The sequence below is a fragment of the Callorhinchus milii genome, unplaced genomic scaffold, assembly GCF_018977255.1.
Source record: "Callorhinchus milii isolate IMCB2004 unplaced genomic scaffold, IMCB_Cmil_1.0 Scaffold15, whole genome shotgun sequence".
Taxonomy (NCBI): domain Eukaryota; kingdom Metazoa; phylum Chordata; class Chondrichthyes; order Chimaeriformes; family Callorhinchidae; genus Callorhinchus; species Callorhinchus milii.
The window spans coordinates 10161497-10175820 of record NW_024704756.1 but is presented as its reverse complement, the minus strand read 5'-3'; the positions used below and the strand labels follow the sequence as shown (position 1 = coordinate 10175820).

General features: G+C 35.7%; 1 protein-coding gene across 1 annotated transcript in view; it reads left to right on the top strand.

The window, feature by feature from the left end:
• The window catches only part of hs6st2 (heparan sulfate 6-O-sulfotransferase 2), a 52517-nt gene extending 45010 nt beyond the window's left edge, over positions 1 to 7507 (top strand). The window contains exon 2 of the mRNA XM_042340711.1: positions 5333 to 7507. Coding sequence (XP_042196645.1) covers positions 5333 to 6029 — 697 coding nt within the window. The 3' untranslated portion in view covers positions 6030 to 7507. The remainder of the gene's footprint in view (positions 1 to 5332) is intronic.
• Positions 7508 to 14324: the final 6817 nt, after the last annotated feature.

The following is a 14324-nucleotide window of genomic DNA, read 5'->3' as shown; positions in this document are numbered from 1 at the left end:
GAACTGGAGTGTAAAGCAATCGCCCATATAGTATGAAAATTGCTTAAAGGAAGGGTGTCTATTTTTAGTTCTGATTTGGTTTGTTTTTCTCCTGGTCATCTCACCCCAAAATCGAATTCCTTTACGACCCAACAAATTTCACCTCTGAAATATTAGGAACCATTGCAATAAAAATATTAGATTCAATGAGTACCATAAATAGTTTCTTCAATAGCTACTTTTCTAATAAAAGTTCTTCCCTAATCCCTTGAGCTGAATGAAAATTAAACTGAACATTTCACCTTTGAAAGACAATTCGAACTTTAATTTCAGGTTTTTCCACCTCACTTAATGTAGCTTGTCTCTTCTAATCAGCAGAAACCAATCTAGACAAGTTATAAAAAATTAAGATTGGGAGCGGGATGGTTAGAGGCAAAATAAGAAACACCTCTAATGCTGAAAACTTGCCAGGCAAATTTGACATTGGTTTGTTAGCAAGTGTTGTAGGTTGCTGGAATTTCATGGAAGGACTATATATTAAATTCAAAAATATTACATTTTGCACACATTGCTGATAGATTTATAAAGTAACACCTTGCTGCAAAATCTGTATTTTAAAAAGATGGTAATCTATAATCATTTTGGTGTTCTTATCATACATTTATGAGCAGCTAAACGTTTAGTAATGTTCACAGAAGTCATTCATCCATCAGCATTCATTACCACAGGAACTGTGCCCCTCCATAATAAAGGCTATTTACAATTGCAGATTTGGTCAGTGTTCCTATTTATTAATTCCTGGCCTTTCTTACCATTGCACCCTGAGGTAATGATGGACCGGATTCTGTGGTTATTTCCACTCCTCCATTGGACAAACATAAAAAGACCTAATTTCAGTGTGGCGCACTGTGACCCTGAGAAATCAAATTGCCTTTGAATTTGAGTTTAAAGAGTGTTTGGGGAAAAACTGCAGCTCTAAGTCTGACAGGTTGAGGATATCTCTAATGATTTAGATGGACTTTTGCGTATTGAGTGATGGTTTGAAATGATTATTGCTTAATTTGGGGAAATGCACCCTTTAGTTTAGCCTCTAGTAGCTGGTTCAATACTGTTGATAATTAAGTTGCTTAAGGCAGCAGTTTCTTGATCGTGGTCCGATAGCATAGATTGAAATAAAACAAATTTTGTGAGGCTTTTCAGTGTCTGAAGTAATCAAATTATTTTTTGTTTGCAGCAATACTGACTGGAAGAATATAGAGAATTTGTTTATTTGTTAATCTTATCTTTAGAGTGTAAAATAATTACTATTGCAGAATGCAAGCTCAGTAGGGAAGGATGAATGTTTCATCATGTGAGGAAGTATGGCTTTAAAGTGCCATTTAAACTTAATCACTCCCCTAGGAATCGCGAATTCTGAATAATAAACTTAAATATTCTCTTTTATAAAGATGTGCAATGAATAATGTTGAATTCATGATAATGTCCAATAATTCTCTTGTGACAATCACTGGTTGCTGAGTTCTTCCTTATTTGTGTAATAAAACAGAAGTTACCGCTGTTTTCTGTTCTGTTGTCTGGGTTCCATCAATTTAATTCTTCCACTGCAATAAAACTAAAATAAATTGCAAAAACATGACTGTAGCTTAAGATAAAGGCAGATCTTTACGCAAGCCTGGTCAGGGTGTGATCATGTTGCTGATGCTGTGAGACAGTTTGCAACCACTGCAAGGTCATTTTGGGAGGATTTTGTCCTTCCTTCAAAATGGGCATTGGGAGCCGAATGGCCTTTTAGCACAGTTACCTCATACTAAGTTTATATCTGGAACTTTTATTAATGTAATTGAGTTTATTACAGTACCCTTTCTTTGAGCATAGTTGCATAGATTTTCCAGACCTTGTAGCTTTTAAAACTGTTTCACTCGTTCAGAGCACACATGACCATCCAGTAGCAGACACTATAATTGTTGCCCTGAAGGGGCTGATTGGTTGACAATATTGAGCAAGTTAAACCATTTGATGAGATTAAACTCTATTAAGATTGTTTCTACATTCAACATATTTTACTGTACATGTTCTGTCACATTATACTAATCATAGAGATTATTAAACCTTCCAATAAATTAATTGCAGCGTACAGCTATCACTTTTTATGACAAGGTATCTTTCTGGATTCTCAGATATCATAATATCCAAATCTTGATCACTAATAAACGATTTGTTCTGATTTGATTTTTTTCCACAAGAAATGTAAATGCCTTTTGATAGCTTTATGCAATACATACAATTGAAATGCATTCTCTTGGAAGCTGAACTTGCAGATTTGAATAGAATTTAATTTGACAGGTGGCTTTGGTGGAAATAGATTTAAAGAGAGTAACTTTACGTTGGCAATTCTTATTTGCTTTCCATTTTACTTTGCTCTGACTTAAACAAGAAATTTTATTATACAGTTTGATAGTAACTAATGAAACTGATAGCATTAAATATTTAAGGAAATAATTATCTTCAACCACAGTTTAACATGCAATCGATGGATTCTCATTTCTGCTAGTGCACAAACTTGCAGGAATATATAATATATATATTATCAAATAAGAGGAATTAAAATTTATTGTTATGACTTTATTAACTTTTAATAAGCTATATTTCATATTAATACATAAAAATGTGTTTCTGGCTTAAACTGTTTGTTTAAAAGCCTTGGAATATGACACAGTTAGCTTGCAGTACATCCATATTCATCTTGTAATTTTGGTTGAAAGTTGGAAGTGGAAATCAGAGATAATTAGTATATCCATGAAAATCTTTCCAGCAAGTACAGCTTTCTCAATCCACCATGTACCATTGTGTTACACTGTACAAAATAAATGTTCATTCCATATATGTTTAAAAGCTAAAATAAACTAGAGTCAAATTCACAAATCTGGGTGACGAGATAATTGGAAGTTTTGATTAGGAGATTTGGGCACATTTGTTATGTTGATGACTTGGTAGAAAGCCAGACATTTGCTGCAGTTTGCTGCTCAATCGAAGAACCAGAATTTTAAAACAATAATTTTCCACTGAAAATCTAATTCTGTATTAAAATAAAATGAACAGTTATGTTACTGTTAGGCATCCCCAAGTTAATTATATTCAGTACATTTCTGTAACTGAGGGAAACAAAGCTACTGCAATGTGAGGTTATCTAGTACATTGGTTAGGAATGTCATTTTTATAGCAAAACCAATACAGTATTTGGATGTAAATATAATAATGATATCTAATACAAAATTGTGTCTTAGATTTTACTCTCTTAGGCATTTACTGATTCCATACAAGAGGAATCTAGTTATAAAGAGTCAAAAGTGAAAAGATTGTTGAGATGAGAGCAATAATAAAAATAAGTTGTATTGATTTTTAGCAAAGGGTCTATTTTCATTGCCTTATATTGATTCATGCCATTTTCTGGTTTGCCTTTTTCAAAGCCGCAAAAGGACCTTGAGGTTTTCTGGAGCTAGTCAAGGTAACTTGCAGGAGGACTGTATTGTCGAATAAAAGAAACCATGTCATTCATACAGAACAGACTTCTAAATATGTTTAGATCTATTGCATCTGAGGCAACTTCTGCTGTTCTGTGGACAAATAGCTAAGATCAGGCTTTGTTAATCTATGTTAATGGTGATCCTACATTTTAAGAAGAAGAATCTTGAGACTTAATTTTAACCTTTGTTTGTACTTTTTTTTATAATTCAGAAGACTTGGATCAAGACAGGAATTATCTGTCAACTATATATATCTGCGGCTATTTAAACTTTGGTAATTTAACCTCTTGAGAGCCTAATTTCAGTTTTCAATTTATGTACATTTTGCAATTTTCTGCATATATGGTGAGCGTTAAAACTGTAGTCGGAGAAATATACAGAGCTGAAATACATTTTCAGTGAAATCTTGAGCTTTTAACTTGCATTCTATGTCATAGTGCAATTCTTAATGCTCCTTTTTCACCCACACATTTATCTGCATCTTTGTTCTCCTTGGAGAATGTTACCATTTAGGTAATAGTAAGATATGTTACTACTACCATTTAGGTAATAGTATTACCATGTTTCTAATCCAACTTTTTTTNCTACTAAATGTACTGCTAGACTTTATCAGGAATTGAACCTACAACCTCTGGTCTTTGAAGCTAGATACTGAATTGAATAGTATCTTTATCTGAGGCTATCTAGGGAGGAATTTAGTAAAACCTTAACTGAAAGCTGTCACTACAGTGCATATCAGTACTTCAACATTCTCTGTGGTTACCAGGGCCCTTACAAGAGTGGTGATAGAGTGAATCAAGTTGATACTAAGGACTGTATTTCATACTGACGACGAAAATGAGAGCAGGATAGCTTACTTTTACTTGTAGATTTTCTGCACCAAAGTACTGAATATAAGCCATTGAATATGGCTTGTGGAATTTCAACAAACAGTCTTAAAGAGGAAAGTATCCCCATTCATATCTCTGAGGTTCATTCAAAAAATCTGAATTCTATACCATAAAGGTTGGGAATCTGCCCTTTAATAGAACAAATCTATTATTACAGTTTATACACTAGATGAACAATGAAAACTGAAAACATACCGTTATATTGATGAAAGAGTTGAAAAGGTTTGCATGAGGTCATTGCGAGTCTACAATATTGCTGAACTGTGATATACAATTCTATGTCAATATTACCAATTTTATTCATGCCTTGTTGATATCTTTTTAAGTATTTGCTTTATAAGCTACTAATGGTACATGAACTGAACATTAAATTTTGAACACTGCATCCCTAACTGTCCAGCGCATTGGGATGTCCTCCCGATGAGAAAGGCGCTATACATATGTCATTTTGTATTGTGCATTGTCTTTGCTGCATTAACTGATCTTATAGGCTTTAGTGCCAGGTAGAATGTATTGTAAAACAGTGACCCCTAATGTTTTTTTAGTGCCAGTAGATGTTTTGTGTTGGATTGTTGATTTACTTGTAGATTTGGGTATCTCAATGAGAAATAAGCAAATGTGAAAAATCAATGTATTCATTTTAATAGATTCTTCCATAATTAATCTTTTAAAATTAGTCTATTTCATCCAAGGGTGTGCAACAAGAATAAAAANCCCTCTCTCCCCCTCTCTCTCAACAGAATTGTTTCAATACAATTTTAAAATAAAGCTGCCGAGGTATAGTTTCATGGATAATATTGAGTATGGGGAGCTGCATGATGATTGTAATAAAATATAATGACTTATTTCATGTTGGCAAAAAAAGTGAGAACATGAGAGTTAATGATGTCATACCCATAATTCTCTGAAACATATTCATTTGTGCATTTCTTTTGATAGAAACTACTACTACATCACAATCCTACGAGACCCAGTGTCACGTTATTTGAGTGAATGGCGGCACGTGCAGAGAGGGGCAACATGGAAAGCTTCGCTGCACGTGTGTGATGGAAGATCTCCAACTCAGGAAGAGCTGCCAAGCTGTTACCCAGGAGATGACTGGTCAGGTTGCAGCCTGACAGACTTCATGGATTGCCCATATAATCTGGCTAACAACAGACAGGTCCGCATGCTGTCTGATCTCAGCCTTGTTGGATGTTACAATTTGTCTTCTATGGCAGATGACAAAAGAAACCAAGTTCTTTTGGACAGTGCAAAAAATAACTTGAAACACATGGCCTTTTTTGGCCTCACAGAATTTCAAAGAAAAACTCAGTATTTGTTTGAAAAGACTTTCAATTTAAAGTTCATCACTGCATTCACCCAGTATAATAGTACTCGGGCTGCCAATGTTGAAATTGATGAAGAAACTCAGAAGCGCATTGAAGAATTGAATTTTCTGGACATGGAACTTTATGACTATGCAAAAGACTTGTTTCTACAGAGATATCAGTACATGAGACAGAAAGAGCACCAGGAGGCGCGGAGAAAACGACAAGAGCAACGCAAATTGCTTCGGGAGAAGCAAGGCCACTTTAATGAAGAAGCTGAGAACTCAACAGCTGATTATATTGGCCATGTAGAGAGGTGGCGATAATGTGGCTGGACAACCTCCATTTTAAACTTGTGATCTAGGAAAATATTAAAATTTGTCAAGTTGTGCAAGCACTGAAAAAAGTCTCAACGTAAAATTGAAGTATGTTAAAACAGTCTGAGGTGAAATATGCCTTTGCTTTTAATCTGTAGCTGTAACTTAAATTTGCTGTTCACCTTCATTGTTCTCTATCGGTTTTTGTGCTTGTTTGACTGTTAGCTGCTGTGGCTAATTATGGGGAATACAGTCAATTTAATCACTTAAACAGTCTCATAGGTAAATTTACATTCATCTAAAATATTTTAAGGGAAATGAAATCAGCTTTCCATTAAAATAATGTTAGGAAAAATGACTACTTAATGTTTTGAACAAAAAAAATCGATTTATTTATGAAGACACCTACAGTTCAAGACTTCTTCAGTCAGTTAGTATTGGACATAACAGAAATTGGTTTCTACCTTGGCAAAAGATATTGCTCAAAATATTTCATATTTGTACACCAACTCAATCTGTCATTCCTTCAGAAATGTACATATATTGAATTCCTCCTGTTTTTTTCCTCCTCTTTTGATGGTGTTTACTCTTATGGTACGATTAGATGGTCTTCTGGTTCTTCACCCAAGCAGCCATTGTTTGTTATGTGAGCCTAGACAATGGCCGTATTAATTTCACCCAATCCTGTTCACACAACATTCACACGCTCATTTTCCAGCAGGAGGACCTGAGATAGCAATTAGAACTGGAAACTCTGACCCATTTTTTACCTTTCCATATCATGGGCACTGAGCAAAGTGTAGCGTCCTCAGCTGCTCAGTGCAGTCTGAGAAGGGAAACTGATCTTCTGCTCTGGAGGTTTAGGTCTATATTGAATGGTAGCCGATAAACCATGGGATGAGGAACCCGTTATACATCTTTTTAAATGTACTGTGTTGAGCTGACATGTTTAAGACCACTTCTTATGTTACAATGACTGTGCCTGATTTATATGGAGTTGCTAGAGAAATGAATTGTGTCCTAGCTGCTACAATTTTCTGATTTTATTTGGTTTTAATAATATGTGATAGTGTCTTCTTAGCTAGTTAATATTAGTTAGTAATTATTATGATTAATTATTCCTAAACACTCCAAATCCTGCAACTGTAACTTGAAATTTACACAACAAGCAGCTCAAAGGAACAAAATGACATGGAATTTATATTGCCTCCAGAAGATTCCACACATTGAATAATTGGGCTCTAATAAGTAACTATATTAACTATACATTGGTCAGTATTGTTCCTCATGATTATAGCACATCAGATAAAGTTTGTTTGAGAAAGAAATTATCTGTCTAGGGGAAGGGAGTAAAAATCAAGAATTCTGAGAAACAAAGCAGCAGAGTAGATACATTAATGTATACATAGAAGATAGATATAATCTAATGACAGTGTGTCAATCTGAGTGGAGAATAGGATGTAAACTGTTACAATGATGTACATTTGTTTTCCTTCTCTCCCCCCCCCCCCCCCCCCCCCCCCCCCCCCCCCCCCCCCCCCCCCCCCCCACCAATTGTTTGGAAGTGTTTGTTTCTGAAAAGCATTTTGATCCAGTTTAGCCTGAAGAAGTGCGGTATGGCGAGTTTATTGCTCATCAAGAATTCCTTTGCGTTATCCTTATGACATATCAAAGGAATGTTACAGATCAGCAGAGATTCCTTTGTAAGTTGTGGGTTTTTGAATTGTAAATAAATCTGTTACAAGAATTTTAATTCACTGTTTTCTAAAGTATGATATATTTTGTTGCATGTTTTGCCTTATTTTCAGAATCTTCCTCTTAATTCCTTGGATCATCTGAGAATATGTCTTTCATTAGACTTGCTACAAACTGTAGCTTTAGTGCATTAAAACATTTCCCCCACTATTTACAATTTTGAAGTACTGTTCAAGAAATATGGTGCAGCTCAAGACTCTGAACCATAGTTGAGAAAGTGATTTCATGAATCCTTGAGCAAGTGGACTCCAAATCTACATTATTCAAATAGGAGAAAAATCTTCTAATTGAGTGTTTTAGTTGAAAGAGTCATTACATGACAAAATACAAGAATAACCAAAGGCCTTTTTGTTACATTTGTAAATGTCTTCGGTTTATATAAATCTTCTTTGCCTCTTGCCTTCAAAATCCACCTCTACACCTGCAATTTATTTTGAAAAGACTCATCTTTTCAACTGCAATTTTGGTTGCCCCCTCGTCGTCCCCCCTCCCCCCCAGGCACCTTGTCATCTATGTGAAACGCTTTGAGCTGTCCTCCCAATGTGAAGGGCATCATTTAAATGTAATTTTAATCTGAGTTACAAAATACAAAGAAGTTCATGAACTGCCAATTGTGGGTAGTTGAATCTGATGCAAGATGGAAATGAGAAGTGGAACATGTTTTCTGGAACAATGCACAGAAGCTATACATTAAGTTGAGTATTATATATTCACTCTTCAAAAATTAATTTCTCTTAGGTGCATTTACTATTAAATTCAAATGACATGCAAATCATATTTTTAATATAAAAAATAAAGGAAAGTCTGACATTTCAGTGTAAAGTTAAATATTTTTCTAAAAACCTTGAGGCTTACAGCACTGAAATAAATGTAAGTGAACAAGAATGTACCCAAAATTAAAATTTAATGTTACCACTCAATTAACATTTAATAAAGAGAGTGTTGCAAGAGGCAAATATGCCGTGGCTTTTTGGTCTGTCTATGAGCAAAGATTTGGGAGATTGGACCTTGAACTTTCCCTTCTAGGAAATGGCAAAATAACTGATCAAATGGTCAAGAATTGGTACAACACATCCAGTAAGATGTGTCTGAATAATAATAATCCTTCAATTTGATATAATGCTATCATATTGTGAATACATCTCAAAGCACTTCACAAGATTTACTGTAAAGTGTAGTAACTATATGTAGGTGAATGCAGCAGCCAGTTTGCATACAGCGATATCCTATAAACAGCCATTAAGTTACTAACCAATTTTATCTGGGTGTAGCTAGCCAGGATACTGTGGAAAACTCCCTTCTGTTTTGAATAGTGCCATTGGATCTTTAACATTCCACCTCAGTAGCCATCAGACAGACATGTTCTACTTCTGAGGACTAATTTATTTTTTTTCCAAAGGGATGAAGTTCATTCAATGTTTCATTCTATCAACAAGGATCAATAGGAATTGCAGAATATCTGGGTTAAATCTAATATTACAGATTTTTTTTGACACTCAGGTGTTTTTTTTCTAATATTGATAAAATATTTTGCATCCCATGTCACATTTGCTATTTATTCTGTAAACAAAAAGGGAGAAATCAACTTGGGGTGCTAATATGAAGCTAATTTGTTTTGATAATTCTTTCAACTCAGCAATACTGGTATTAAATTCCAATATTGTCAACTGTGAAGTAGGCCTCATGAAAGATTCACAACCTTTTGTTAGAAATTGTTTCTAATTTTAGTTTGGCTATTTCATGGATGCATTCTTTATTCTATTGCTTTAGATTACAAGAAATCATATTGACACAAATTGCATAAAAGCTTGATATTGCTTTTTAATCATTTTGTCCACATTTCATGTTCTACTTCATTGGATCTAATATGTCTAGTGTTTTGTCTCCATGTGTTTTGTGAAGTTGAAATTTAATTTATGGATTATATATTCCATAATGATGAGCCACGTGTCTTAACAAATGGCTTCATTTTCTTTTTAATTTGAATGTGTGCATGAAGCCCTGGTTTACACTGATTCTCTGCCTTTCCATTTATTAACGTGTTTATTGTATATAGTGGTCTATTATTTAAAGGAAGAACAAAAATTGTGAATTTACAGGGCAGATTTTTACTTTATTTACACCATATGTGTTAATCCTAGATTCATGCATTCCAAATGTAAAGACTGATAAATAATGACATAATTTGATTATGTGACTTGAATAACTAGAACTGGGAAATAAAAATATATAAATTCAATTTCCTTGTAAAAGTATCTGTTTAGTGTTTGGATCAAATCAGCACACATCTCCTCTTTCCCCTCCTCTTCCCCTAAGCTTGAGGCCAGAGTTAGAAGCTAAGCATGCTTTTACTTTAAAGATGTTTGTTTCTTTGCAAGTTTACCAGATGATCAGAGGCACTAGTGTGAAGCATAAACACAAAGGGCAAAACTTTGTAAAGAGCACACATTGCAACTGAACGCCATGCAAGCAATTGAAAATGAATAATACCACTTTGATATAATCTTTCAGTCTGGCAAGTACTCTATTAATATTTAACTATAATCCAGCACCTATTTTGTATAATCTATGTTAAAAATTGCATCCCATGCTGAAACACAAATATATCCACTTACAAGCCCCTGAATCCCAATCAATTTCTAACATTTTCAATAGTTGCATTGCACCAGCGTGCATGTTTTCCTCGTTCACACAGAGAAGCCCAGACCAAAGTCTAGACCAGAGATATAGCAATACCAGTAGAGGAGTATCAACAATACCATCACATGTGAGCACCTGTCTGAACTAGTGCACAGAGTAACAACAGGATGCCAAAGCTATGGAAGTGAACAGTACTCCTCAGGGGGAGGAAGATACTGATCTCTGCTTTTGTTTGGGATTTTGCTATCACGTTTCTCTGTCTAATTTGAAGAAAACAAAACAAAATTCATCTACTCAATTGGTTACTGTGATTAGTTAAGTACGAGTGCTATTTATAGTTTGGCTGAATAATTGTTTTCTTAGTGAAGAGAAGTCAGGAGAGACGAATAAAAAAAAGGCAGAGGAACAAAAAAGGTAGAAAACTAGAGAGAAAGTAGTTAGCGGGTAATGCCTTTACCAACTTGGCCAGTGTCAGGGTTCTGAGGACAGTATAATTTAAGATTTAGCTGCTTAAATTCTGGAAGTGTAAATAAACTGTTTTAACAGCGACCAACAGAGGGCGATCTAAGTTTGCCAAAAATGAACTGTTTGTGATCATGTTTGTGAGCATTTCGTGTTGAAGGTGAATAAATGAATTTACAGTATATTTCATGTGGAGTATTTTTATGTTTCTAAAGTACTCTACTCACCGCAGTAATTATTGTGCTTAATAAACGTTTTGCATTAATTTGTCCGCTCCCTCCGCTCAGCGGACTCTAGCCTGCTACATGTCCCCCGCTTTGCCCCCACCCTTTGGAACGCCATCCCACAGTCTCTTCACCTTGGCCCCTCCCTTGGCTCCTTCACGGTCCGTATCAAGACCTTCCTCTTTGACTGCGCCTTTGGTCGCCATGCTATCCTTACCCTCCCTGCCCTACTGATCCCATCCCCAGCTCAGATGCAAATCTTGACTGCCCAGCGCCCTGAAACTTCCGACGTGAAAGGCGCAGTACAAATTATTGTTCTTATTTATATATAATCTACTTCCTTGGCTCCTTATATCCCATTGGATCCTTGTTTTCATTTTTAAATCCCTGCACGGTCTCACCCCACCCCTATCTCTGTGACCTCTTTCAGCATTACCAATCTAGCCGCTCCCTTCGCTCAGCAAGCACCGTATTGCTTCATGTTCCCCAGCCATATCCGCCCACTGTCAGCAGGCGGGCTTTCAACCATTCTGGTTTCTGGAATTCCATCCCTCTGACTTGCTTCATCCCTCCTCTCTTTCACAGCACAAAACATTTTTTGAGCATACTTATGGTTCTCTTTCCCCTCCCCAGGCCCCTCAGCTCCGACCCCCAACTTGTTAGGGTGGACGATTGATTATTTAAACATTAGAACAAAAGATTGCTTGAAGTATCTAATTATTACAAGTCATTGTTAGACATAAAGATCTTTGCAGTATTTATTGTAGATATTTACAATGAAATGCACATCAACCCTACAACAGCTAGATGTCACTTGAGCACTACACACTGCTAAACCCTCTATCCTGACAAGTAACAATCTGTACTGTACATGTAGAGCTTTGTATCTGTTAATTGAAATGGATAGGAACCACATATTTTGAAGATTATTTTACAACTGCTCCCCATCGTTTCATTGGATAGCAAGTCCCCATGAAGCACAACTTGATGTTGCAGACACAATATCAAATGCACCGATTATTATTTAAACACAAAGACCTAAAACAAAGTTCAAACCCAATAATGGATGTTTCAAGAGGTGACGTTTAATTTAGTTATTTATCTCTGCTCCACATTGTGAACACTGATATACCCAAAACTTAACTGGTGTTAACTGTTCAGGATACATTTGTTTGGCGCATTAGATTGCTCTTTTGAATGTTGATCAATGTAAAGAAAACTCCCAATTTTTTTTATTATTCTTAAAAGCACAATTACAAACAAGGCCAAGTGGAATATCACACATGAATTTGGGTGCCAAAGAGCTGTTCTTTTAATCCAGGACAAGTCGCATCTTAAAGAATTGAGAAGCAGATTAAATAAAATAGATACATCTGCGGTAGCTTTTTAAGGCGTGATGCATATTTTATCAATTTAGTGTTTCTATGCCTCAAAGAGCTTTTTTTTGTTTATTGCTTAATTCATGTTGCTTCTCGCTATGGAATGAAACTCAAGCTGCCTCTCAGTTGTGTGAAAGTACAGTTTTACTGTTCTCATAACTCTGGTATGTTATACTGTGGTTTTAATGCTAAAGAGTTGGGTGTGATTGCAGGCAACTGCTCTATTGATTTAGACACTATATGTACAAAGGAAGTAAGAGTATAACAGGTTATGATTGGTGAAACATCAATTTGTGCTTTTCTCAACTGTGAGAACATGTAGCTTTGGAAAGCAGTAAAAATGGTTTGATCTTTCATCGTCTTGGCTCACAAATGAGACCTGAGGCATGATCACTTGAACTAAATATCAGTGGGCTGATGCTATCTATTGATAAGTAATGAGTATACACATTAAATTACTTAATTTACACATCAATGCCTTTAAAAAGATAAGGATGGTCATTGGAATGTTAGCATTCGGATGAGCAAATGTGGATATTTATTTTCAGAGTATTCAGAATACGAATGAAGCAATCTCACAAGAACTATAAGAATCAAGATGTTTATGGCTGAGCATTGTATCTGGCTACTACTCTGTATAATGTACCATTTCCTAAACCAGGGGACTGAGCCCAATTGTAACACCCCTAGTGGAACCCCAACTGAGATCAGCTAACTAACTACAGACCTAGAACCTTTCTGTTTTTTTACGACTTAGCTACTCGGTGGATAAACATTCCGACGTATCTGAGAAGATTAAACTGGTTTTAAATCTATTGCAGATTGAAATTTGCACCATAGTCCAGATGTGATGGATACTGCTCTGAGTTTCATTTTTAATATCCCAACCTAGGTTCCTCTCCAAGAAAGCTTTCAGACAATTTTTCTTTTTAATGTTAAACACCCCAAAAAACAAAGTTAAACCTCATTTATTAGCAAGGCTGTTTTTAATAAAGAGTAGCTCGGGGGCTGTTGACAGGAATGCTCATCTTATTTTGATCATCTGCTGTTGAGATGAAATGACACTGTTATAAATCTTTCTAAAGAGCTCCTTGGTTAATAAAGAACTTTTCCAGCAACTCTTGCAAAGGTTTCAGGGTGATGTCTGAATACAATGAATGAGATCAGATTGAGATCAGATTGCCGACCAGTTGAAAAAATTAATACTCTTAAGGGAGGCTGGAAGTCTTTGCCCAGCCCAAGTCAAGGACTATGTTCAATGAAGAGGACGAAAGTGGTAAAAATTCAAAATGTTTCATCTGAATAAAGGCTTCCTGCAATAATAATCCTTATAATTATATAGTGCCTTTCACATTAACAGACCACCTCAAAGCACTTTGCAGGATGTACTGTTAAGTTGTCTTTGTGTTTTGTAGGTGAACTTTGTGCGCCCACCAATGTCCCAGAAACACCCGGAAATCATGTGATCATGTCACTTCAAAGCATTCAGATTATAAAATGGTATCGTTAATTTAAGAAATGACAATTACAGGAAGTCAATCCTGGTCCCAGATCCAGTGTGGCCACTTGCACATTTAGACTTGGATCAAATTGTTTATTTATTGTGCATAACATTGGTGACATAAGTTTCTATTTCTAGTGGTGCACTACAACAACAACAACAATTTGGATTTATATGGCGGCCTCCACACCGGATAGCGTCTCAGAGCGCTTCACAGTAACGGATCCCGGGATCCTATCCTCGTAAAGATGGTGACTGATGCTGACCTTTGGACACCGACTGCCCTCTGGTTGATCTTCCAAGCAGCCATTATAATAATAATAATCCTTACATTTGATATACC